General features: G+C 43.7%; 1 protein-coding gene across 2 annotated transcripts in view; it reads right to left on the bottom strand.

Moving 5' to 3' along the window:
• Positions 1-15,659, bottom strand: part of LOC136420480 (BMP-binding endothelial regulator protein-like) — a 37,003-nt gene extending 21,344 nt beyond the window's left edge. Inside the window, exons 1-3 of one of the 2 annotated variants that reach the window (XM_066407430.1) lie at positions 14,841-15,659; positions 14,343-14,428; positions 922-1,018 (exon numbers count right to left, since the gene is read on the bottom strand). In XM_066407430.1, coding sequence (XP_066263527.1) covers positions 922-1,018; positions 14,343-14,428; positions 14,841-14,994 — 337 coding nt within the window. In that variant the 5' untranslated portion in view covers positions 14,995-15,659. The remainder of the gene's footprint in view (positions 1-921; positions 1,019-14,342; positions 14,429-14,840) is intronic. The other variant, XM_066407429.1, reaches the window with a different exon arrangement.
• Between the last annotated feature and the right edge of the window lie 11,791 nt (positions 15,660-27,450).

Below are 27,450 nucleotides of genomic sequence, written 5' to 3'. Positions count from 1 at the left end.
AACTTCTCCGGCATGTTATCCGTCTATTTGGATTTTGGCCAACTTCTACGATTGTTCCAGCGCCCTGTGGAGCCGGGTAGAGGCTATGGAATGGGGGTCTTGAGTGATGGATTCCCTAAAGACGCTCACGGTCCGTCTGCAGCCTTCACCGGTGGGTTCCTCTCAACCGACCTGTCTCATAGGGCGGGGTCATCCATCATTGCCATGGCTACGGTCCGCTGCACACGTTTGTTTATTACGTCACCCCAAATGTTCTCCCGCCATTGACGCGCCGGCACGAAAACCAACACGGGTGTCGGAAGGAAACAACATCGGCTTTTGTCGGGTTGGGATCGGAGCTAATATTTATTTTTCTACATCGTTCATCATCACAACGTGTGTGAGATGTGTTTGGGGTTAGGAGATGGGGCAGTGGGTTAAGGTTCTGGACTGACCACCGCCTTCCTTTGACTTCTGTATCTACATATCCAGTATAACTGCGCGGTAGCAGCTGGTTATATCACACCGAACGACTTGTCACAACTAACCTTTGCATATTTAGCTGTACGCGTTGTTTAAAGTTATCTAATGAGGACGCCCCTACTGTACTTGGTTGCAGCAAGTTCCACTCTGTGATAGGTCTAGAAGAAGAAACGAATTTTGAACAGATCGTCACCGTCTTCTGATCGGTACCAGTTTACCCCTTCAACTTGAAGCTGTCAGAAACATATTCGGGTACCGATCAGAAGATGGTAACCATCTCATCCTTCGTCCTCTGCTTGTAGAGTAGATTGACCAATGCCTTCACATGATTTTTTCCCATTTTCATCTTCGGGTGTGAAGCTGAGGAAGGCGTATACTTTTAATGAAAAATATGACAATACTCGACTAAATGCCCTTGGGCAAGAATTTACAAGAAAATTCTTATCATCATCTGCCCACCTTTGCACTGCTCGCAGCACACGCCCCGCTTCTTCACCACCAGGGAACAGTCGTCCAGCCGCGGGCACCGCTCCTTCCGGCACGTCACTTCCTGGTTCTGTCAGAAAAAAGGCGGGAAAATTACATTAGATATCATCGTCTGCACCATACATACATAAGTATTGATTACAACGCGGTAGCAGTATCCGTCAATATATCTTGCAACTTTTGAAGCCATTAGTAGCCATATCTTTAAACTTGGACCAGGTCTTTAAAAAAATCTTAGAGGAACTTTGATGTCTAAGGGCTGTTGTGACCAAAGCAAGAGTCTTGGTCTTAGTTCGTAGCTCGTCTTGAAGTGAATAGTCTTAGCAGTAACTTGATCGTGTCTTAGTCGAGATCGACTCAATTTGACACGTTTCTGATGGCATATCAGCTCTATTGCAACTACGAACCTATAGCTAGAACTGACATGCCACCATAAAAAGCCCGACTCGTAGATAGAGTCTGCAAAGGAGGCTAGTGCTCTATCCCTCCAGTACACCTTGTGAACAGCCCCAAACGGCTGACAGCAGTCCTCAATCTGAAACCGTTCATTGCCGCGCGTTCAGCATATGTCTAACCACTCTATCCACGCCGCAGGAAAACTGCAATCCCGCGGAGACAGGTCTTAAAGAAGGGCCGACTGAATTTCTGATTGTTTGGATGAGGCAAGACATATTACAAGGCCGGGTCTCTAGATTGGAAAAAAAGTCGAAACAAAACGTCGACCTCTATAGCCTCATTAGCAGGCTCTACAAGTCTAGCTTTTTTTCTGATGGCATATCAGTTCAATTGCTGCTGACAACAACGAACCTAGTGCAATAGAACTGATACGCCATCATAAAAAAAAGCCCAGCCCGTGTAGAGCCTGCGACGGAGGCTATCCCCTACCCTTTTACACCCCTTCACATCTTATGAACAGCCCCAAACGGCTGTCGGCAGTCCTCAATCTGAGATCGTTCATTGCCGCGCGTTCAGCATATGTCTAACCACTCTATCCACGCCGCAGGAAAACTGCAATCCAGCGGAGACAGGTCGCCCCTATACCGGAATTCGTGGCCACGTTCCGAACGACTAAAGAGATTTACGATTTGATTATTGACAGAAGTTGTCAGAGAATTCAGTCCGCGATATCAGAAGAGTTTCATCTCATTGCAACAGTGTGGCAGTCGGGGGGAACATGGATATTTGTAACATCGATTTCCGCCTGGTTTCCGTACATAACAATATAACGCGATATTAGAGGATTGTGCTCTTGTCCAACACTGTACACATATCCAGGCACAAATCGTTCTCGTTTTTTTAAAGCATAAATATTGTGCTAAATGTGTGACCCATAACTGTCAGATAGTTTAATCTACAGCGAACGTTTCGACAGCCTGTCACTGAGAATTGTTTTCTTTTATGGAAACCAGTCTTAGATTTATCAAAACATGTATCTAAGCTTTCCTGGGCTCGTTTCATAAATCTTTTGGAACTGCCGTATTTCATAATCAAAATAGTCAACTTTTATAGAAATATCATAATTGCAGAAGCAGGGTTGACCCAAACCTAAATTTTTCGTCTGTTTACGACCAGTCTTTGTCAAGGAGTTCGAGGAAGCCAAAAGGTTTTCCTGTGTTGGAAATCATAGTTAAAATCCTACTTCAGAATAAACTCTACCGACACAGATATGAACTTTTAAGCTGATCTATGACAGACATCAAGTTTAAAGGTGAGTACATAAAGATAGCGAGGAGTAGAGAAACAGATATCGGTTGAAATCAGACATCCTTCTTTCTGCTTGATCCCTGGATGTAGAAATGTGGTATCATGTCGTTTAAACTGAGGTTTGACTCCCTCGGCCACTCTCAGGTCACGGTTGTGTTTAGTTGGGCGCGGGAGGATGGAACTAAAACCGATCAAATCGCACAAGTCGTGGGAACGGGGCAGCTTCCCGCCAGCGTGCTCTCCAAGCAGATGTAAGGATCCGGTTCAGTATCAGTGTTTTGCGTGTGTTTTTGCAACATCTAGGACAGCTTTCAAGTAGTGCACATTGTCAACTCTTAGAAAGTAGCGGAATTTCCGAAAGGTAGCCCGAAGAAAGCGCGCACCACTAGAGATAGACGTAGAAACGTAGAAAAAGCCTCAGAAGGCCGACAAAATAACCTCCCCGTCGAATCGAAAACATGAAATCGACCAAAATACGTACTCATCAGAGGCACTGATTGTAAACGGTAACTCTATGGCCGGCTAAGTCATCTGCTATATTTTCCAGCATCCCATCGAGTCTAACAGAGACTACAGTTCGTCTGCTTGGAGAAACACGGCAAACTAACTCTCCAAGCAGAGGTTCGACTCCGGCTTTTTTGACGTCTTTTTATGCGTTTTCATCGGGCTTTCTAATTTCTCAGGTTTTCTTTTGTCAGCCAAGGGAAAAGTAAGTAGAAAGCCTGAAAAAAGCCTAGAATTATAGCCTCTACCAGGCTCCGTCCATCGATAATTGGAGCTTCACTGTATAGCGGACCTACCCTGTATATCAGAGTACCTCGGCTGATTTCTACTATTTTCCCAACGATAGGACGGAGCCTGGTAGAGGCTACCGTTGCAGTCCTTTTCCCGCAGCGTTTTTTTTTCCATTAATTTCAAGGACTGCAACGGAGGCTATCGAAGCCGAACCTCTGCTTGGAGAGTAAGGTCAACGTGCTGTCTCTCACTACGCGCGGCCATACGGAGCTCGTCTCGCCGACGCGTCGCGATGGACAGCTCCGGTCAGGCCCCGGGCCCCGCGCGCAGGTCACCCCGGCAAAACCAAACAAACAGCTCCATTACTTTTCCATCAGTTGGAAGCTGCGGAATTCGGCGGGAGGAGGAAGAACGAGATTCGCTTGCCTCAGGTCGTCTGATTTGACGCAGATGTTTTTACACTAAGACAGCTGGTAACGTCTGGTTGTGAGTGGCAACCTATTCGTAATGGTGTCGCGACTATCCTACATTTGTGTGGTATTATCTGTGAGTAGACAAGAAATGGAGTTCTCTTCGGAACTTGTGGACAAGAGAACGAGATTTGCTTGCCTCAGGTCGTCTGATTTGACGCAGATGTTTTTACACTAAGACAGCTGGTAACGTATGGTTCTGAGTGGCAACCGAACGACTTTGGAGAACAGTCGCGGATGTTGGGATGGTCGACGCAACCCGTCTTTTAACGCCTGAAGTCATCAAAGCCCGTTGTTCTATTATGACCAAGGATTGAACGGTACCTATAATAGCAATGATCTTGCAAACTTGGATTCAACCTCAAGCGTCGGTCTCGTACTGTATCAAATTTACGCATCAAACCTAGTTTCTTGAATGAGACTAAGGATAAGACAAGTTTTATGAGATAAAAACTTTCTCCTTGAAATAAATTTCCTTGTCCTTGACAGCTGTGTAGGTCGATTTTGACGAGAAAGAGGTCACAATAAAGGAAGAAAACATACGACCAGCAATCCTTTCCATATAGACCAATCGAACCTACCCAAAGCTTGTTTATGTACAACCCTACAAAGTACACTAGAGGTCCCTAATCTGTTTACTAGCTCACCTATGTTGGTTACCTTTAGGCTTATGGGTTCTTACACCTTTGTGCCCGCCACGTCTTAACGCTGGTAGAGTTTGTCTTGTGGCTTAGTGTCTTCTTGTCGTGATAAGGAAACTCTTCAACTAACCAGATTATAACGAGATGTTACGTGTGGTCGGGCGGGGGCGTGAGGGGTACCTTGCCGAAGAGAGATCGTTCGGCCTACGCTAACCTACTTTTGAAAAGCCACTTGTTCCGTAAACTGGAGGTTGTTTGGGAGGAATTTCCATTAACTACTTGAAGGGAAGCAGAAGATTCGAAGATCACCGAAGAGAGATAGACTGGCCTACGCTAATCGCTTTCATGGCTTTGACTCCGCGCTACCATGGTTGTAACCTAGTTTTGAAGAGCCACTTGTTCGGCAAACCGTAGGTTGTATGTAAGGAATTTCCGTCAACTACTTGAAGGAAAGCAGGGGCGACTTTGGGGCAAGGGAATCATTTTGAAAGTTTTACCACCAGCGGCTGACGTTAGGCGAAATAATGATGTAACGTTTGATAATGGTATTATAACGGACAAGGAATCCAACAGGTGTCATTTGTACGGAATGTCAAATAAGGCGGGTTTGTGTTACGCTCATTGGAAACTCGAATTCCAAAACTGTTAAATAAATTATTTTCGTACAAATTACCAGTGAGAAAATGTCGTGTTTCTTTTCGGTATGGCGGCGGAGCTGGAAATAGACAGATTTAGAGAATGTGGGGAAAACGAATACGATTGTCTCTTTACTTCGTGTACGCCACGACGACTGCAAAGACAGATGGATCAAAACGTAGCCAAAGAAATCAGAGAAAGAGAAAGAAAGTAGGTAACAAATAAGGGGAATACGTTCAACAGCCTTTTTATTCGAAGCAGCCCGTCATACTAACGACGTCTGCCTTGCGAATCCTCGTCTGCCATCGTTGGACGGCAACTGTACACATTCCCGCCAACCAGCCCCTCAGCCACGACCCCATAACACCTCTCAGCCACGACCCCATAACACCCCTGAGCCACGACCACATAACACCCCACAGCCACGCCTGATTGCCATTGCTTCATCCCGTCCTTGCTCCCAATTTCGCGTGAAATCAGCATCAGCTTGGTTTAATTGAAATCGACATCAGGTGGGGTAAATTTACGAGTGATACTCCGATCCCGCGACACTAAATAACCCCGAACACCTGGCAAAAACAACCGCGTGTTTTCTTGAACTTGACCGATGTGCATCACATGCGGTTGACCATGTAACGGAATACCCAGGCTGCACCGCGGCTATGAGATATTAATTGAGTAGGTCAGCGAGGTGGGCGAAACTTTGACTTGCGCTGAAATTGATCCAATATGTGAAAATAAGGCGAGTTCAAAAGGACATGGCTCCGACCGAAGGGACGATTAGGGCTTCAAAAGAGAAGGATCAGGTGATCGGATGTAGATAGCGAGGGGTACTGACATCGTGCCTTTGATTGGAAACCAACATGCTCAGAACTTCACGCACTGCTAAGAAACAGTCTGGCATTCTTAATCTTTCTTCCTTCCCTTCTTCTTCATACCGCTTCCCCTTACCTCGTCTTTTATGTAATTTTTTCACACTTTCGTTTTATCTTTTCTAGACACTTCTTTTTGCAGGCACCTTTTCCTTTTCTTGTCGCTCTCCCCTCTTCGTCCCTAAAAGTTGTCTCCTGTACTTCTCTGTTCCGAGGAACTTCTTCGATGCTAGCTGTAGAATTTCAAGTTACCTACATAGTTATCCTTGAGGACGGAGGGGCTAAACGCGGAATCAATTTTGTAATTTTCAGTTTGTTCTACTTTATTAGCAAGCCTTTTGAATAAAGAAAAACGCGGTAAAATCAATGGTAACCTATTATACACTGTCAGTTATTTCTGGAAAACAGAGGGCGCAGTATGCACTATCATGGTGCAATCTGAAAATCATTAGACGGGACGGATGTGGACCCGTTTGTGAGACGCGGTGTTGAAATAGACGCAGAAAACCGACACAATTTCACACATGGTTCGCGCGGACATCGGCGCACACGTGTACACATGTTCGCGTTTATCTCGCAGATAGGCTTACATAAATACTACTAGATCTAGATATAACAAGCACGGGGCGGCTCCGGTGTAGGGTTCAGCCGCACTGCTGGCAGATTGGGGATAGTGGAGCTAGACTCTGACCTGTCAGCGTTACCGGTGGAGTTACGGTACGCGCAGGGGGCGACCGTTAACAAAGTTTGTTACACACAACTAAGGTATAGTCGCCTGAAAACGTTTCATAGTGCTTGAGTTTCCTTCCGAGAAGCAATACTGACTGGTTTAACTTCGCACTGCAAACGGGACTGGCAGTATCATCCTCAGGAGAAAAAAAACAGCCTTGAAGGCAACTACAAACCACACAGGAGAAGAAGGAAACGTACAAACGATGAACACAGCTCTTAAATTGTTTCTTTTTAGAATCATACGACGTCATCGATAAACTTAGCGTTCTGGTGTAACGTTAATTGGTTATAACGGAAAGTTGTGATGAATATAAATGAGTATTTTCACAAACCACAAATTGCTCCCCTTTCAGACATGTGGGTTGCTCTTGAGTTGATTTTTGGTCGCTTTTAGGAAGCTAAGGACTTTTGTGGAGACTTGGACAATACCACAGGACACAAGGCGTCCTTTGTTCGATATCTGCCTCAAAATCAATACGTTCAAAGCGAGCGTTGTGGTCGGGCGGCGGAGAAGCAAACTTTCACTGGCGCCACGATCCGAGTCAAACTTGTTCGATGAGGGAAAAAGTAGACGTACTTGTTCGAAATATCGTACTTTGATCTTTTTGTGTACTTGAAGTTGTATTGAACACAATGATGCTTTTGATTTCCGTACCTTCAAGGACTACTTCGTCTGAGAAAGCGTCTGGCACCAAACGTTGTTTTACGCTTTCAATACAATGCGTTTTGCTTCGTCCATAGTGTCTCTTGACCGCTATGACGTTTTACCCGATACTTGTAGAATTGTAAGAATGGTGTTTCCCCGCTCGTATTTTTTTTTGCAAACTATAGTACAATAACATTTTAACTGCCCCGTTTGCTAGCTATCACACAACGAACTTGCGTGGTAGAATTTTGGAAGTTTGCATATTCATCTGAAAATCTCGGAAGTATAATAAAGGCATTGTACTTGTAACGTGTGGTTTTCTTATCGATAAAACGTTGCACGATTCGGTCCTACGGATATCGGTTGACCTCAGTACGGTGTTTTCCCGCTCGTATCAAAGGAGCCATTCTTTCTAGTCGCTGACATTCACCCGTTCTTATCGGGCTTGCTCCTGTTCTGCCTATGCGCTGTTTTCTCATGTCTGCTTCGCGATTACCGACTTGTGCATACACCTTCATGTATCAACGTAACTCTGAAGGGAAACTGGCGCGTTGGGAATTATCCTTTGCACACTTAGCTGATTAGAAATGTCTCTACTATGTACCTATAATTCTTGATATTGTGTCAAGACCTTGACAATTGATAGAACATTTACGAAAGCTATCCTTTACCCCACCCTCTCCAGTATGCCCGTATACGCCTTTGGGGACGTTCACTAAACTGTGCAACGCTGCTTTTGGTTGAAGTTTATGGCAAGTGGTAGACATATGTATTTACATATTTTCTTTCCTTTCCTTTTCTAAGTTCAGGAACGATGCCTAAGTAGCAACGAGCTACCATTCTAGAATCTTATTATAATTTCAATTTTTGTCTTATCTTACCTCACAGTGACAAATGCATACGTAGATCGAAGACTTGCCGTGCGGCTTTCCGTAGATGTTACAAACATTGACATCGACTTCAAAGGCGGTCCGTGTTGTACACACATGAAGCCGTTCCACGTGTTTAGTTGCTTAAGGTAACTCGGCTTTAACGGTTTTAAGGTGAGCACTCCATATACGACCTTCAAAGGGAGGAGACTGATTGTTCTTAAGAGGGGAGTTTTCAAAACTTGGTGAATACACTTCAAGTCGTGCCCAAGAGATTCAAACTACACCTAACGGTATTGTTTATACCGTGTGTGAGTCATCGCAATGGACTTGAATAGCAAATTTAAGTACATAATAACATGTGACAACCCATACATGGTATACATTGGGAAGTATATCAAAGAATGTCTAGACGTTAGAAACTCCTCCAATGATTGTAAAATCCCAGTCATCCCATACTACTACACCATATTTTACAAGATAGACTAATTAGCCTAATAGAATGTTATCTATGTACCAGTGAATGCCATACTTTCTTGTACCATTGTTGTGCAATAAAGTTATTATATAACCAGCTGTATAATCGGTGCAACCACGTCTAGGTGTACGCAGTGAAAATGGGCGCGTGTTTCAAGTCACGTCGGATGAATTGTACTGTAATTGCTCCACATTTTGCCCGAAAACCCTTAAAATTTTTGTTGTCTTTGTCTTCTCTATTCATTGCATGTCTTTCTTTCTCCTTTCTTTCTCTCTGTTTTCTATTTGTTTATTTTCTATAACATATATTCGTACCCCTTTTTTGCTAAATATAAACATGATATCTTTTATTCTTTCTTTCTTTCCTTCCTTCTATGTCATTCATTCGATCATTCTCTCTTCCCTCTTTTTACTACAAAAGGCCCAACCCAAGTGAATTGCCCAAGCCTGGCGACGTTCTCCCTTCAGTAAAGCCCGTCCTCTCAGCAGCGCTCGGAACCAGGTCTCACTTGGGATTCAATTAACAGTCCGACTTGAGGAAAGGGGGGGTTTACGGACTAGCCTAATGAACAGTTGTGATTTGTCTCTTATCCAGAGCCAGACGACGTGGTCTCCTGTCTTTTATGTTGGTCCTAGCTGGGTCTCTGGGGAGACTATTTAGTCATTGTTGATAGATTTATCAAAGCAACAAGAGCTTCTTTTCCTTAAAATTGTTATCGTATCAAAAACGAAATTTTAAGTAGCACAAAAGCTCGGTATCGAAAACCTAGGTCTATCAGAAGAAGAAGTGAATGTGCCCCCTTTTGTTTTGGATTCTCATTGATAGATGCACCACTACATACTGAATTGCAGCTCTTCGAATTAAAAGTAAAACGGACACCACTTTGTTGGTGAAATTGGTAGTAGCGTTTTGCATGAACTTGTTAACGTTACCATGTCAACCACAACTAATTGGGCACCTGAAAATGACGTTGCATGACGTCATATTGTATACCCTCTAGCTGTGCCTACACCTCGGGACGTATCGAGCCTGTATCCCATACTATTCTCCAAGCAGATGTTCCGGTCGAGTGGGGTAGGAGTGTCCGGGATTTTTTACGTTCCTCTTCGACACTCCTACCCCACTCGACCGAAACCTCTTAAGTTAAAGTTAAAGTGTCCCATACATCTTGATCAGATGCGTTGGGGTGGCGCCCATTTCCATTTCTGTAGCCCTTGGGCCACACAAGTGCAAGTCACTACAGCAGGGGGCTGGTCCGCTGGTAGCGATGTGTGTTTAACTTCCATACTCTTTCCCAAATGCTGAGTGCTAAGCAGAGAAAGCAGTACCATTTTTAGAGTCTTTGGTATGACCCGGCCGGGGTTCGAACTCACGACCTACCGTATGCAAGGCGAACACTCTACCCATTAGGCCATTGCACCGGCTGACCGAAACCTCTGCTTGTAAAAAATCCCGGACACTCCTACCCCACTCGACCGAAACCTCTGCTTGGAGAATATCTCATACACCCACCCCAAGCCACCAGTTACGAAAGGTCCCTCCAATAAGAAATGGTTTTCACATCAAGGCTTAAAGTAGAGACAATTTCATTAGTCAGCAATCCTGGGCAATGTGGGGGTTGGGTGTACAGTATACCTCGGAGATTACCCTGTACACCACTTGTGGTCGTTTTTCCCAAGCCCGACGCGCTATTCAAACATACATAATCTCCGTTACAAAGTTTGAACATGACTCGAGTCAGTTTCCCTCGCCGCGGAATGGAAATACCCGTGGCATTAAACCCGCAGATTTTTCGAATGCTCTTCTTAAGCTGGCTAATCCGTCACCTTGAAATGTAATGTTGGCCTTCGCTTTGTAACTGATATCCACACAAAAAATACAACATGGAGCTAGCCTCTACCACTGGTAGTACCAGGCTCCACAGGTCGCTGGAAAAATGGCCAAATAGACAGGTATACATCAGAGGAGTGAGCTAGCCAGGGTGTACAGTTTGCGACCTAGGGAAACTGTACTCCCTGGTTAGCTACTAAGCTAGCTCCTCTGGCGTATATCTGTCTATTTGGCCAATTTCTACTATTTTTCTAGCCACCTGTGGAGCCTGGTATAGGCTAACCTAGCGCTAAGTAGACCCAAAGTAGACACCTCTTTTCACAACCTTACTGTAAAGGAACGCCAGAAATGGGGATTGTGGGCAATTTGTGGATTGTAACAATGGGTTAAGTGGGGGTAATAATACGTTATTTGCAGACAAGGCGTTCATTTCGTGACCTCGGCGCCCCCTCGCCGTTGGCTTTGTTTCGCTCTCGTGTAGATTTCGTCGTCAATTTCAATCAACTATTTGTCAATGTCAGATGAGACGCCCCATTGAAACTTACAGATGTAATTTACTAAGTAAATATCATATACACTGTCAAAATAACGCGTTATTGTCACAAACCGGAAAAAAGCAAGACTTAGAGCAACACGTTTTTGATGAAATCTTGATACATTTTCGTCTCGTTTTTGATTGCTTAATTGTTTAGACGTGTTAATGTCAAATTAACATTTTTAGGGTTATAAAACATTTTTTAATCCAAACGACGGTTACATGGCGTTTGTCTAGACATGTATTTACCTACATTTTACATAACGTACCACTTAATTATTTTTACACTTCAATTCTGTATGTCGATTATTGCAACTCTAGCTTGTGGGAAAACAAGCCAACACATAAATAACCATGGGAAAAAAATAGACACTTGTCATTAAAAGTCTGCAATACAGTCTCTGGAGAGAAATTATCGTTGTTGCAAATTGTGCTTTTGGTAGTTGGTAAATGGGAAATTGTCTTGTCGATGTACTAGAAAGAATCGTTAAAAGATTAACGTAAAATTAGACGGTTCTCATAAGAGAGCATGTTTTGGTAAGTCGTTGGCGTTGTCGTCTTTTATTAGGACATTATATCCTTGTAATAATAGACCCCAACACTGATCTTTCCGCCTCCTGGTTTGTTTGAGGAGCAGTCCAGCTAAGTGACACAATGGTGTCTACACAGGTAAAGGTGTGTTCTATTCACCTGTAAAGGTGTACCCTTTTCACCGGTCTCTTAGCTCACCTTACTGACCACAAAGAGCGCCACGCCGCGCACAATGCACGGAACGGCGCTCAGGTAATGACTTCCTAACGTCGGGCCGTACGTTGAAACAGTGCAGGTAATTACAGGTAAAAGGCCTGAATGCCATTGTTTACTGAGTGAAGCTTGAGAAAACAAGACCGAGCAGGGGAGCGAGACGGCGTCAGTTCGAGGAGCTGGGCGGGGAATACCGGGAGGTAATTTACACACGGTCGCGAAACTACTAGCCTGGAAACCATACCATCGGGGGCTCCCCGATGTCTCCACGGCGCTGGGAGGGATGCCCGCCCACCCAGACAGCTCTAGCCTTCGTCAGGCCCTCCTACGGGCGATGGATCGTAGAATTCGGAAGAGAACTAATTAGCCAGTAGAGTCAGTCCACGGTGAAGAACATTTCGCCTGTGTAGGAGTCTGCAAATGAAACCCAGGCAAATATTCTCCCTATAGTCGGCGTAGTTAGTCTGGTATACGTAGAGACTAGCTGGCTGTATTAAGCAAGCTTGCTGTAAGAGGAATGATTTTGCCCGTGGAATTTGGCCACCATAGGGTTTCACTGGTCAAGAAATGAAGGTGGAAATGTTCAACCTTCCCGTGGACTGACTCTCCTGGCCGATCATTCCTCTTTTTACCGAATACTGCGATCTATACCCCCGTAGGAAGGCCTGGTGGCGGCTACGAGACTGTGCCGAACACGCAGACGCCTTCCTTCATTTGCACTGAAATTAACACTGATAATTAACGACGGCGCGCGGCCGGGATGACAGACCACTTTTTGCATAGCCCCACGCTTGGCTGGACATTGGAATCGTACCTGGCGTGCACCGAACGACCGTGTCTGGCAGGTAGCGCTTTCAGTCGGCGACGTCGCTGGCGCCAGCAACATTTCAACAACGCTAGCTCCTTCATGCGTTATTCAGAGTCTACCCAAGCACAATTATCAGATAAAGATCCGATACAGACTTCTAAAGTTCCATTCATACACGAAAAGGGAGTCTAGTTAACACATCTAGGTGCATTTCAACAACGCTAGCGCCTTCATACGTTATTCCAAAAGGTATATCTCCGATAGACACTGCTATAGTTTCAAACAAACCGTGACGAAAAGCATGGAGGTCTAGTTAGCTGCTCTACCTGAAAAATCGCTGCATACCTTTCTAAACAATCCTCACTCCAGGTGGCGCTCACACCATAATCCCACACAACCAATTTATCCACAAAGTTCTTCCAAAGAACTAAGAAAAATATCTCTATTATCGTATAAAGATTAAGACAAGTGAAACGTACACACAACGCGTGTAATCTAAAGGATTTCAATGGTCGCTACGGCGTCTCGCAGCGCTCATAATAAAACAACTTGTCTTATACTTGTCGAACCCCCGCAGTCACACTAAACACACGACCGCCCGGTACTTGTAGTGGGTCACCTAACCTGTCCCCCTTTTTATAGGTCTGTCACATTTAAGTCTTTGCCCAGAATACAGAACCAACACTCTAACCTTGATACACGTTCAACCTAACGCCTGACTCGCCCTTAACGTGTCAGTTTCAATCACAAAGTTCAATTCGCTTGCCTTAAATGTCAGCTGACATTTAGAGTATGGCCTTAAGCAGTTGATAAGAGTAAAAACGTGAGACACAGTTGCAAAGGGCCAGGTGGAGACTTGTCGAGCGAGAGTGATGGGATAAGTTTCTATGTAACAAAACAGTGGCAACAACACACACGCAGGCTACAGTCGCGAGGTTTGACATGTTGAAAAACGTGTGGCATTTTCATATCTAACAACATAAGGACGATGCCAAACTAATCTGTATACTGTGGAATTGTTTATCTTTTGTTTGGGGCGAAACAATGATGTCTGGGATGTGTCTGAGAGCTACCTTGATCAAATATTAGTGGACATTCCTTGACGTCTAAGTAGCTACTGGCCCTATATAACAGGTAACAGTTCAACTTTCAAGTGGTGACACTGTTTCCGATGTGGTCTGACAGACAAATTGCACAGTAGAACTATGTACAAACCACAAAACAAGTTCAGTATAGATATAGGTATATATATAGACTTTTGTATAGGGACATTCCTTTCACCATATATGTTTTTATACAGTTTATCTTTACATGTGCTCATAATTTTTTGGGGGTTATCAGTACGTAACTATAATTAATATTCATACTGCTTTTTGGCAATAATTTTCATAGAAATTTGACATCAAGCAAATTGCATTTAGCACTGTTTACACATAATCTTTATTTTGTTTGAACGATTTAAACGATTTCAAAATTTACACAACTTTACCAACTGGTAATTTAAGTTCATATCTCGAAGTGGGTACAAGAGGATGTTTATATATTTCTGAACGCTAACAGTTCTGAATTCTTACGCCTGCTAGTAGCAATGGAACTCACGGTATTCAAACACTGCAACATAAAAGTACCACATTTCAATGGGGATAGTTGTAGATTTTACGAAGGCGTTTGATAATGTTTATGAAGTGACTTACCAGACAGATGCAGCTGATACAGGGGTCGAAAGCGATGAGAGGGATGATGACTGGTTCACCCTCGTTCCTACAGGTCGCGATGGAACCTAGGGAGGAAAATTAGTTTGTTTCTCAGTCTTCGATTGTTTCTTTCTATTCCAAACGAACGTGGGAGTAACATATGTAAACATGGCGCAATTTGGCGAACATTATGGTATATTTTGTAAGGACTTTTCCGTACAAAAACATTGAAATAAAAAGTAGTGTAGGTCACCGTGATAGTCAAGTGCACACCGATACATCATTTTAGTGCAGTCAACTCGAGCTATAGTCTGTGATTAATAGAAAAAGGTAAACGATGTAGTGTGGAGTTCTAGTAACAACAAGCACCACATGTCAGTAGTAGACTTGTTAGCACGGTGTCCTACTGCGATCTGGCAAACGCCGCTCACAACAACCGGTGGCCGTGTTCCTGACACATGTGCTAGTTTGCCCGGCAGGCATGTGAGTTATGCTCACCAGATATAAGCTGCGTTCTTCCCACCGGGGAGACGATGCACAAAACTACGGCGGCGAGAAGCGAGGCCGCCCGAAGGAGTCCCAGCGCCGGTACGGCGACGCCGGTCGGAAGTGGTCGGGCCGGGGCGTCCATGGCTGAGCGGAGCGACCACATGTCCTCTCGAAAGAAAGAAACACCGGAAAATCCCGAGATGATCACGCTTGCGAGAGAGTTGATCGCCTGTCGTGGCGGCTACTGTTACTCTGACCGAGCGAAACACGGGGTTAAGTTCCAAAATCCCGGGTCGGGTAACACCGCGCCGGTTGGTCCATACACTTCGGGGCTGGGCGGCGTAGAACACCGACGGGGCCGCGCCTCCCTCTCGTTGGTGGTCCGGAGCTCGGGGGAGTGTCCGCGAAGCCTGGGCACGAGAGCACCTGTGGTAACTGTTGGTGAAAGTGACGATGTTTTGGAAATCAGCCCGGTCGGCGCCGGGGCCTGTTGTTGTTGTAACTGACGGCGCGGTGGGCTGGGGGGAGGGGCGTAGGATCTGTACTGCCGTATGGATCCTTCAATCAAGGTTGACAAACGGCCAGAGAGGCCCTAGGGCGGGCGGTAACAGGCGGACAGTGGGCGGGCCGACTAGGGGGCCACTACGGGGTGCTCCGTCGGGGGAGGGGCCGCTCGTCCCCTGCTTGTTTTTACGGCCAATCACCAAAGCAAATAACGACATAAAAAGTAGCTTCCCAAACGCGTCAGTGCAAGACGTGTATTGACAGAAAGAGATATTTAACTTTCTAGCGTAACGCAAAGAACTTAACGATCGCTCCCTTAGGTAGCCGTGCGCCCTGCAATATTGTCAAACAAAGCAATTCAAATATCATATTGATAAGGAAGGGGGGGGGGGGTAATATCAATATGCCGTCAGCACGCCTAGGTTCTTTAGGAACTGTTTACTCAAGGCACCAAACGTAGTAACAGAACTATTCAGAAACTTCAAATCTTATTTGCTGCCTTTTCAATTTCATGATTAAGTGTTTTCATGTCCTTGATCATGTGTCGGTTTGTTTGCTTGGGCTTTGTTTTGTCTTTGACCAAAAGTACGATGCATTGTAAGCACTGAGCGACTCTAATAGGCTCTGCATTGGTCGCTGGGAAAATAGTACAAATTGGCTAAATAGACAGACCGATGTCGCAAGCTGTACTACATATCCGGCTAACCTCTCTGACATGTTATATGTCTATTTGGCCAATTTTTCCAATATTTTTTCAGCGATCTACCTTGGATCTACGGAGTCTGGTAGAGGCTAACTCCAAATCAAAACGGGCCAAGCAATCTTTAAAAAGGAATAGCCACCGCCAATCCAAGGAGGTGGCCAATCTTAACTCCCAACATGAGTTTCTAAAGCAGAGCGCGTTTGTATGGAATGCTGCGAACATTTATGGCTTTGAGAACCCAAACAATAAAAGCAGTGTGTACAAAATACATGTGTCCTAGCTGTCAAGGACACACTTTTTTTCGCGCACTAGTGATTCGGACACGACTGCCAACAATTATTAGCCTCTACCAGGCTCCAGAGGCGGCTGGAAAGAGTAGAAATTGGCCAAATACACAGAAAAACATACAAGAGAAGTTTAATAGTCTACTCTAGGGGTACAGAGAGTTTCGAGTATGCATATTGGACCCTCTCTCCGTAGCCGACTCCCTTAGCATACTACTCACTCTATTTGGCCAATTTCTACTATTTTTCCTAGCCCCCGTTGCAGGCTCTGAAACGGCTTTTTGGGGGGCTAGATAATATACTTTTTGTAGCCAGCCCGTAACTATCAGCCACCCCGTAACTGCCCCCCAAAAGCCGCTTCAGAACCTGCAACGGAGGCTATATTTTTCCAGCCATCCGCGGAGCCTGGTAGAGGCTAAACAATTATATACTTGGCGTGAACTGGCAGGCGGGGTGTTTGTCCACTTGTCTCCACAAGGCGATCAAGTTACCCCGACCCCTCCGCACTACAGACAATTAGCCGCGAAGGTATTTCTGCCGTCAAGGACCTATTTTCAAATCACCCGTTTTGTTAACAAAACATTATAAGAGCTGGATAAAAGTTGATATACATTTTACACGTGTGTATACGGACTATACTTTCTCTGTATATGTATGTGAACTAAGGACCCTATCATATCTAGCCGTGCTATACCGTATACGTTTACGACAGCAAATATTGAGTACATTGTAGGAATAGCAGTGGATACGTCGTGCAGAATTCAGCTGTATTTTGTCATAAAGCAGTCTCATAGACCCTTGTCGACAGTTGGTTCTATCAAAATCTAACTGAAAACCCGACGACGAAATATTGTACGGATAATATGACTTCACTCCAAACCCCCTATAAAGGTAGCTACAGTGGTAGCTCCCACTCATAAAAACTCGACCTTTGCTTCTCCCCCTTGTAGCGGCGATATTTACCTTGTTAAAGATCAGTTGTTCATCTCACCAGAGGTGTTTGTTTCATATACACGGGGTCAGTTCCTCTCATTAGTTACCTACGTCTTTACTCTGAGCCTTTGGAGAAACTTAACCTTAGCAAGACCCCTTGGTAGACATTTAGACTCTCGCTTGGACCAGCGAAGCTTAGAGGTCTTACCGAAGTCTTTGAAAGGGTCTTTAGAACAGGAAAAGGTTGGATCTGAGCGATTTGAGGGGGTTATGATCTAGACACAGTCTGGGCGAGTCGGCATTTTCTCCTACCGAAATCCACGGTTGGAAAAAGAGGATTCAGATATACGAATTTTTAGGTTACTAACGTAGGGCATGTTTGATTGATATGTTGGTGATAATACGTCGACCCATGTCGGTTTGGAATAAAGGAACGACTGATTTGAAATTGATAAAGTCGTATTTTTGCGTCGGCAGCGTCCGTTCTATGCAAGGGGACTGTCTATGAAGTTCCCTGTTAACCATGGACGAAGTCATCTTATACAGCGTTTCCTTGCCTAAAAGAACAACCGTGAAGATTACAGATTGTCTATTACTTAAAGAAGGTTGAAGAAACTACCCAATTCGCCTTGTTTTCCTAATCCCTTACTAAGATTATGAGTAGTTGAGTGTACTTCCTTCTTGTCTCCTTAATCCTAAGACTTGGATCAGAAGTGGTCGAGTGCGGTACGTCCTTGTCTTTTTAATCCCAGATTTGGATGACGAGTGGTTTAAGAGCAGTTCACGGAACTCTTGAAGCAACAGAATGCACTTGTACGGTTTGGAGAGTACTCGGGAATCAGTGCGTGTCCCCTCTATGTGCTACAAGTGCTACATGTTGCCCAGTTCTACCAGATCCTTCTTTAGTCACTGATGAAAGATAGCGGATGCTATCTGAAACGTCTGACTGTTTCAAAATCTTATCCAGTTGCTTGAGTAACTATTTTTGGCGTTACATGTTGCCCATTCCGACCATTTCGCCCCTTTTTCTCTCAAGCTCTCTTTCTACCTCTCTACCTCTGTATCTCTCCCTCATTCAAGATCTCCCATTCTTTCTTTCTCTCTCTCTGTCTATCTGTGTATCTGTGTATATACTATAGCATGATCTCTGTTTCTCTCTCTGTCTTATGGCCATTGCATGAAACAAAGCAAAACTAACATCTAGTCTTAAAGTAACATAGATATCAAAAGAAAACTCACTTAACTGAATAAAATTGGACATATTTAGCTGGAAATATCTAGTATCAAGGATAAAGCATGGTCGGTAAATACACGTAAAAGTCTAACTCGATAGATATATCATCTCTGTATCGCCTTAAAAGCTTTAAAGTTATGAATTATGAAAAAAATTAAATGACTGCCTTTACAAAGAAAGAGTAATTCTAAATGCTGAAGTGTGTCTAAAGTGACCATCAGACGATCATATTCAATTTCTGTTTGACGTCGGCAGTCTACAAATGTATGTCATAAAATCAGAACGGTATCAATTTCAGTAATAATAAATGATATGATATCCGATCCGTTGTTGATGAAACTGAATCCGTATTGGTTCAGTTTCTGCACAAACATCCTTGACACTCGTCCCTGTAAAAACATCGGCCATAGGGCTATTCCAGGTCGGCCGACTGTGCTGATCTCCAAGCAGATGTAAGGGTACTTGGATCCGTTATTTACTCCATAAGCTATCACACAAGTACCAAACAAGTAAGTAGTTAATCTTCCTGGAGTACGAATAAGAGAAACATACATCTAACAAACTACATTGAAATTGCTACAGCTATTTACACATCACATTAAAATTGACTAACTTGTACACATGTGCCTTATCAACTCCGGTCACATTCGATGTAACGTTAGGCCGTCATCTGATTTTACGAATGTAGGAATTTCAAGAAGGCAGTGACAGAACCAACCGCAGACAAGGATTTAAGACAGCCTTTTTCTAAACATTTTGCATGATACGTGTACGACTCGAGTCCCAAGAATTAGAGGCATATTGATGAGGGACAACACGCATGATTATGATTCCTACCATTGCATTGCTACTCATGGTTTTGATTTATAACTATGATTACAGTTTCTTCAAGTCTATGCAATAGCATTCTAATTAACAAAAAGCCCAAGCTATGTAACGTAATTTATGACATCCAAGAAAAATGTCTACATTTCTTTTGATACTGCTGTCTGTTGTTGTTCTTTTTCATGTCTAGTGCACCAATTGTATGTAAGCTCACGAGTAGCTAACAATAGACAATGTGTAATAAAATAACAATGGTACAATGAATTAGAAGGACAAGAAACGCGTGCGATGATTGGTAGGCTTGCATAGATCGCCGTTTGTTTTCACAAGAAGTTGTAACAGCAATCTACTTGAGTGTTCTTCCTTTGTTTCGTAAAATCGACATGATGATTGTCAGTTTGACGAAGACGCGTGACTCCCTTATAAAGTTGTTTTTGTGATGGACATTAAATGCCATAAAAACAACATAATCCTTTTAACCCGCTGGATAATCGCATTAGCGCGTACCGTATCGTTAATCTTGTCAGCACAAATGAGATTTAGTGTCTGTTGGTTTTGATCTGAGTCATCGTTATTAGATCAAACTGACGGGAAATTGTCATTGGCTGTCAACTTGTCAGGTCACATGAGCGTCACGATGACGTAATTGACCTTGGGGTTACCCCTGCATTTCATATCTAATTTGCATACAGGGTTGATGTATAGGCTTATTTTTAGGGTCACCTTATAAAAACTATAGGTAGAAAGTGGGTTGCAATTTCTTTTTTGTGTTAGAAACGATCTTTCTATACAAATAGTAAGAAAAGGAACTCCGAATAGACAAAAATAAAGTGAAACTAGGAATACTTAAATTTTGTCACCCCTGGGAAGTTAAGAATGAAATCTCCCAATCGAATGTTCGAAGGTCAGGTGCACCGACCTCATTTACAGCCGATATGATAATTTCGCAATCACTGGAGGCAAAAGCGACATTCATTGATAAAAAGATGAGAAAAATAATCCTCGTTAGTCATAAGAGAAACTAACTTTTATGAATCAAATACCAAACATGAGTCAGAAAGAAAGAAAGAAAGAAAGAGTGACAGATAAAAGGGAAACAAGAGCGAGAGAAGGAGAGCTAAGTGTACATGTGTGACAGAAAATACAAGAAAAGGAAGCAATGCGTGGTAAAGAGGCCAAGGTAGTAGTATAGGATGAAGAAACAAAGCAATGGGAGAAGAAAGCTCCATCGACTGAGGCAAGGAGAAACTTAAGATAGTACAAGGGCATGGCTGATGACTTTTGAGGGCGTTTTGAAACTACTAGTACTATTTTGTGTTATGAATGGCTCTTGACTTTTTTGTCGCATGACGATATTTTATGCAAACGTCTATGACACCATGATGACGTCATCAAAACTTAACAGGTCACGCCTATTTCTACAAAAGTCGGCCCCCCTCCATAGCGACCCAAGTTAAAAGTTCAAATCCTCCCACACCATAAGGTGTATAGGGCGGTGCCCATCTCCGTTTCATAGCCCTGGGCCACACTGTGGTGCAATCACTGCAGTAGGGGGCTAGTCCACTGGCAGTGGAGTGTGTTTAACTTCCGTACTGTTTCAGAAGTATGTACCATTTTTATAAAGTCTTTGGTATGACTCATAACGACCCAAAGTCCATCGTAAAGAAGTGGTGGGCCGGGGAAGAAGATCGCACCACTGGTACCTTAATCCCTACTAAGCAACCACCTGTGACAACTATACCGGATAGATTTACAGCCTGGCTGTCATCTAGCCTCGGTGTTGTCAGGAGGAGACGTTTGGGCAAACCTTCATCTCGTGTGAGAATCTGGGAGTCAAGCACTTCCCGATGTGTCCCTGTCAGCACGGCGGGCTGCCGTGTCATACTGGTGCATACTCATGTCTGAGGACGATCTTTTACTGATGGGCGGGCACACACACGGGGTGGGGAACGTCACAAAAACCTCTATCTCTCGGTTGTGAGCATTGAAAGTGAAGTGCACGTCTTCTTTTTCTGTCATTATCCAAAGTAGGTTCGCTGTATAGTAATCAGCTTTATATGGTTATAGAAATTATCAATGGTTGATTTCCAATAGATTTGTGCGAAAGCCGAAAACTTTAGTAGTAGTAATACAATAAGAGCAAAGCCGTTAAAAAAACTGTACTCTCTTAGACCTAATTCTATACCCTCTAAATCTACTCATATGAGAAAGAAGACACAACAGTGATAGAGACTGGTATTGGAATATTACTCAATATTTGGTGCGCGCCTGCACTATTACTTGTGGCTATCACTATCCATGTGGTGAACTCGTCGTCTAGAAGTCCAAGGTCGATCAGATCAGCGCTATCACCACCACGCCGGGTCAGGAATGCCCTATCAAGAACTTCCCCATGTCGCCCTTGAACTTGGCGTTAAACGGATCCCACCTGTCGGCACGGACTGGACAGTGTTCCTGGCACTCGGTGGCTGTTTCAAGTCTTGAGCCTAAGATGCCGGCAGAATCTTTGAGAACGGATGCAATTTTTGTCGTCCGCCGTAATTTCTACATCCCTCTCTTGTCCAAATGATAAGGGAATTATCTAAGGCCATTAACATTTGATCTATTTCATTTCAAGTCTTGAGAACAAGATACCAGCAGATTTTTTGTCGCCCGTCGTAACGTCTGCATCCCTCTCCTTTACAAAAGATAAATATCAGTTTTTGAATTAATCTTAAATGCAAACCACGTAAGCAAGCTTGACACTGTCACTACAGACTGGACAGTGTTCTTGACACTCGGTGGCTGTTTCAAGTATTAAGACTCATGTGCCGGCAGAATCTTTAAGAAAGGATGCAATTTTCGTCGTAGGTCGTAATTTCTGCATCCCTCTCTTTAACATTTGATCTAAAAGTGATAACAAGATCGTGTTTCTAATCAGTACAATGTCTACTCTAAAATCTATCCAGAGGTGAAACACGTTAAGCCCCCCTCTCACTGGACCCGCGGCAGGCTGGCGGCGTCGCTGCGGCCGATCGAATTGACAAAGCACCCAACGAATTTCATCGACAAAAAACGAATCTTTTTAAGCTCTGTATGTTTCGTTGTCTTTTGGGTCATACTTGTACGTTTTGAATGATATTCCCATCATAAAGTCAAGGGTAACACACATTCAGTCTAGGACGCAGCGACGCCGCCAGCGTGCCGCGGGTCCAGTGAGAGGGGGGCTTTAGCAAGCGTGATGCTTAAAATAAAGGCTGCAAATTTTGCAGTATTTAGTAAAAAAAACAATATTCTAAAGCAAATGAGTTCTTATATCATTGGCACTTCAAAGATCAGAGTTGTGCAGACGTCTTAGACACGACGTAAATACCTAAGAAGTAAAGATAATGGATGTCCTTGCTCCTAATCCTGTGGATTTTCTAGAGATAATGTCCTCATTAAAATCTATCAACCCGTGTATATATCACGTTTTAAACTGCCGGAGATTTCAGACGTTTTACTAAAATGTTGACATATCCCATGTATAAGACATTTCTTTCCACGAGGTCACACGCCTTGATAACACGAAAAACAGCTTCCAGCTCTGGCGTTTCGGTTCCAGAGATCACCGGTCATGATCGGATGGGAAATAGCTAGCCTCTACCAGGCCCCGCGGATGGCCGAAAACATTGTAGAAATTGGCCAAATAGAGTCGGCTACGGAGAGAGGGTCCAATATGCAAACTATAACTTCAATACGTTAATGAAGGTTAGACATCCAGGTAGTAAGATACGCCAAAAATAGTTACTCAAGAACTGGATAAAATTATGAAACAGTCAGACCTTTTAAGACAGTATCCGCTGTCTTTCGTCAGTGACAGTTTGGAGTATGTAACTTCTATAGCGGACTAACTTCTCTGGCATCCCTCTATTTGGCCATTTTCTACGATTTTTCCAGCGACCCGTAGAGCCTGGTAGAGGCTAGGAAATAGCTTCTAGAAGTACGTGAAGAAACACAACCCTTCAAAGTACAAAAAGAATCGGCAGAGGTGTTCCCAACTTACTTACACAAAAATTGTATGGGGTTCTGATCAGAAGACACTAAGCATACTACGTCTTATAATTAGCTTATGAGAGATCTTGTACTTTTAAAGATACTAGTACCATTAATATTACTATTACCATTAATGAACAAAACCTGCTCCTGTAGTTCCAAAAAAAGCCGCTAGGGGGCCCACACCTATACCACTTACTTTCTGTCCAAAGCGCTATCTACCACTAATAAATCAGGACCATAGCATGTTCAGAACACGAGATATCAAAACAGGAAGTTCTGCTGCAGTACCGTAACAAGCCGCTAGGAAACCCAAAATCTAATCATTTTCAATTCTCATCAAGACGTACCCACCTACCAAATTTCAAGACATTCCATCCAAGCCTTCTCGAGTTATGCTGTTCTGTTACACACACACACATATACATACATATACATTCACACAAACGCTACCCAAAACATAATATTCTTGGGGAAGATAATGAGGAGGTCGAGGAAAGTTAGAGATTTCTAACAGGTTAGAAATGAGGAATACTATTCAAAAGAAAACTAAAAGCTTTCTGAACATTTCGAAATGCAGACGAAAAAGAGGTGGATTTACCGTACTACTATCTTTTGTATCAAAAGATAACAGTTGTTGTAAGTTTAGACCTGCCCCCCTCCCCACGCGCACCGATCCTGACCTAAGCTCGGGCCAAGGTGACAAAGAGATATGTTTAGCAGCCAATTACATTCTTACTAGGGCTCGAAATACTTTTTGGGGGTTACTTACAAAATTGCAAGTTGCGAACATTTTACTTGCAATTTGAAAAGTTAACCTATCATAGGCGGTATGTAACTACTTTTGCTGTACATTCAAAAGGCACCACATACTCAGCCTGACATAGCAACTTTTATAGCATTATTAGAAGACTAAACATCTAAATACAGATTTACGTATGTAGCCTTTATTGTTTAGTAGTCAGAGACTAATTTCTCCTCTAGCAACAGTCACTTTGGTACTATTTTGCGCGGCGCAACTGCGCGAACGGCCTGTCACACCTAACATTTGCACATCTGACTGCAATCGTTCTTTGAAGCTATTTAGTGAAGGTGTTCCTACAGCATCTGATGACAACGAGTTCCATTCTACTATGGTTCTCGGGAAATACGAATTTTTGAACACATCAATTCTTGGTTGATAACTCTGGTACTTAAAGGCAAAATTGCAAGTTCATATTCATTTTTACTTGCAGATCTTGCAAATCGCTTACAAATTGCAAGTTGCTTAATTGTATTTCTAGCCCTGCTTACCATAGTTCAATTATTGCTTTCACTCGTCCAATTGCATTAAGGTACGACTTTAGAAAGAGTGCAATAGACCTCCCCAGGTCGCGGTATTGAATTTGACTTCAAGTCGGCGTAGCTAAGTTACAAATAGGCGCGTTAAGGGGTTTGGAGCAATGTCTTTGATTTGGTCAAATGAAGCTAAGCGGTTTTCTTCTTTCCTTCTTTACTAGATCAAGGACTAAAGTCGTTTTGTACAGAACATATCCGGTGAAGGTGAAGTAAAAAGGAAATAACAAAACTGCCATTGTTGGGGTTAGACGACAATAGCATTCTCGAAATATGCTAATAGAGTAGTGCAAATTCACTTGCAGTACATTTCCTACCGTAAGGTAATGAAACAAAGAAACGTCATAAACTTCATAAACCGAAAACCTAACCCACATTTTTTGCTCCAAGGTTCCGCGTAGAAAGCCCCAAATATCTTTCGAACGGATGTTTTGGGTATCCTTAGAGCTATGTTGGTGACTTCCTCTTCAGTCAATGTCTTCATTCTCCATCAAACTTCCCTTTCCTTTCACATCACATACAATCATAAACACAAAACCAAGGCCGCACATTTGCTGTAATGGTCAGTTTCTAGTAAACTACCCCTTCAGCCAAGGTATTAATCCATTGCTTTTATACAATCATAGACCCAAAACCAAGGTCATGTATTTTTCTTTAATGCTCTGTCTAGGCAGCGGCGTCTTTGTAGCAGATGTCTTGTCGAGAACCTCCTCACCACAAGTTCTCATTTCATACAATCATAGACCCCAAACCAAAGCCGCATATTTTGCTGTAATATTAGCCTAAATGCCAGACCCCCAAACTCTAAAATATCTATCGTGTGGGTTAGGGTTAGATATTTAGACACGATAGATATTTCAGAGGTTGGGGGTCTGGCATCCAGGCTACTGTAATATATGTTCTGTCTAGGATGTAGCGGATGTCTTGTCGAGCACTCCCTAGAACTACATTTGTATCTTCCTTACTACCCTGGAGCCAAGGTCTGCCCTCCCGGAGCTGTGAAGGTTCGGGTGTTCCTGTGGGAGTGGAAGTTAGACGGATGCTGGGTTCGTGAACCTGCCAGCGCGCACAGGTGCAGCGCAGGGCAGATTAGTCCGGCTCAGGCGGGGGAGGAAGGACGCTTCCACAACCGCGCACAGAAACTGTGGGAAATTAAACTTTCGGTAAGAAGGACCATGAAGGACCGGTCTTATGACACACTTTCACAGAAACTCCACCCCCCCCCCCGCCTCGCCGAAGAGCGGAGCTTGGGTAGCGAACTAAAGCTAAGAAGGCTGGACTCCAGGCTAAGAAAGGTATGTGTTACAGGCGGGAAAATGGTGGAATTAATCACATGGAAATTGAAAAAGATTCAAGATACGTTGATTAAGACCTTCACATGATGATATTGTAAAAGATACCAAATTCTGAACTTGAAATAGATTTGAATGTCGAATCTCTTGTTTAGAGTAGAATCGCACGTTCCATACTGTTCGCATCAAGCCGCTTTCACCAAACGTTAAACGACACAGCTGCACGCTTGGGGTGGAACGGTAGCTATACTGTATCATTCCAAAAATCCGCTAATTTGGCAGTCTGCTCGGGGAATACCTAATCCCCTCCCACCTAAAAACAAAACCCGACGATTTCGCCCCAAGTCCCGCTCAACAGATGACACCGCGTGTAGTACCAGACTCCAGCTGTACGGACACGTCAGACGAGATTTGGCAAAATAAGAAATGCTTTAAAACAACTTAGGCCCAACTTACACTTGTCCTTTTAACTGTAGTACTACACATGGTAGTCTACTACAGTAGTAGACTACCATGTGTAGTACTACAGTTTTATTGAACAAGTGTAAATTGGGCCTTAGCTGGCCACTCGACCATTGGATGAGACTGTTAATAGAGACTATTTGCGGAGAGGAAACTAGGGAGCTATAATAGGTTCGGATACCAGACTATGACTGTAGGGGACAGCACAAGTAGACGCTGTCCTGAAAGAATAAAAGAGAAACTCTATCAACAGCTCCCGACGATTTCGCCCCAAGTCCCGCCCAACAGGTGAAACCTTGGCTACCAGTCCGCAGCTGTACGTTCATGTCAGACGAGATTTGGCAGAAAACTTTTAATGGCGTTTCTATGGCGAATGTTTTGGGGGCTAAGCCCTACCCCGATAGCGGTGTCTCATGTAACAGTCCGTTCGCACCTGCACTGGGCGGTGCGCCTTGATCAACCCTCCCTTGCCCTGTTTTTGTCGTCTGAAGTTCGAAAAGTGGCAGCTGAGGTTTAAAAATGGCGCGAAAGGCGGAGGAGTGGCAGCCCGGAGTCCAGCCTTGTTACCTTCCCCAACAAGGTTATGGTTTCGGTGCCGTTTATCTGTGTGTGTTTGTGTGTGCCTGTGTGTGTGTGTTTGTGTGTGTCTATGTGTGTGTGTGTGTGTCTGTGTTTGTATGTGTGTGTCTATGTGTGTGTGTGTGTGTGTGTGCTGTGTTTGTATGTATGTGTGTATCTATGTGTGGGTGCATGTTTGCGAACAGCACAAATCGATCGAGAAACTGTGGATGAAATTTGGTAGGTGAGTAGGAGTCGGAAATATGAAGGTCACGTTTGATAATGCCCCCCAGCGGCTTTCTGAGGTACTGCAGCGGAATTTCCTATTTTAGTATCTCATGTCTAGGACATACTATGGTCATGGTCTTTGAGTGGTAGACAGCTCTTGTTAGGTTGTTTAGCTCTTGTTGGTGGGTAGACACTTGGAAGCGGACTAAAACGAACAAGATTGGACTCCAGACTAGAAGAGTGGATG

Source organism: Branchiostoma lanceolatum, chromosome 15, assembly GCF_035083965.1.
Source record: "Branchiostoma lanceolatum isolate klBraLanc5 chromosome 15, klBraLanc5.hap2, whole genome shotgun sequence".
Lineage (NCBI taxonomy): Eukaryota > Metazoa > Chordata > Leptocardii > Amphioxiformes > Branchiostomatidae > Branchiostoma > Branchiostoma lanceolatum.
The sequence above is the reverse complement of the archived record's forward strand: the minus strand, read 5'-3'. Positions and strand labels throughout refer to the sequence as shown.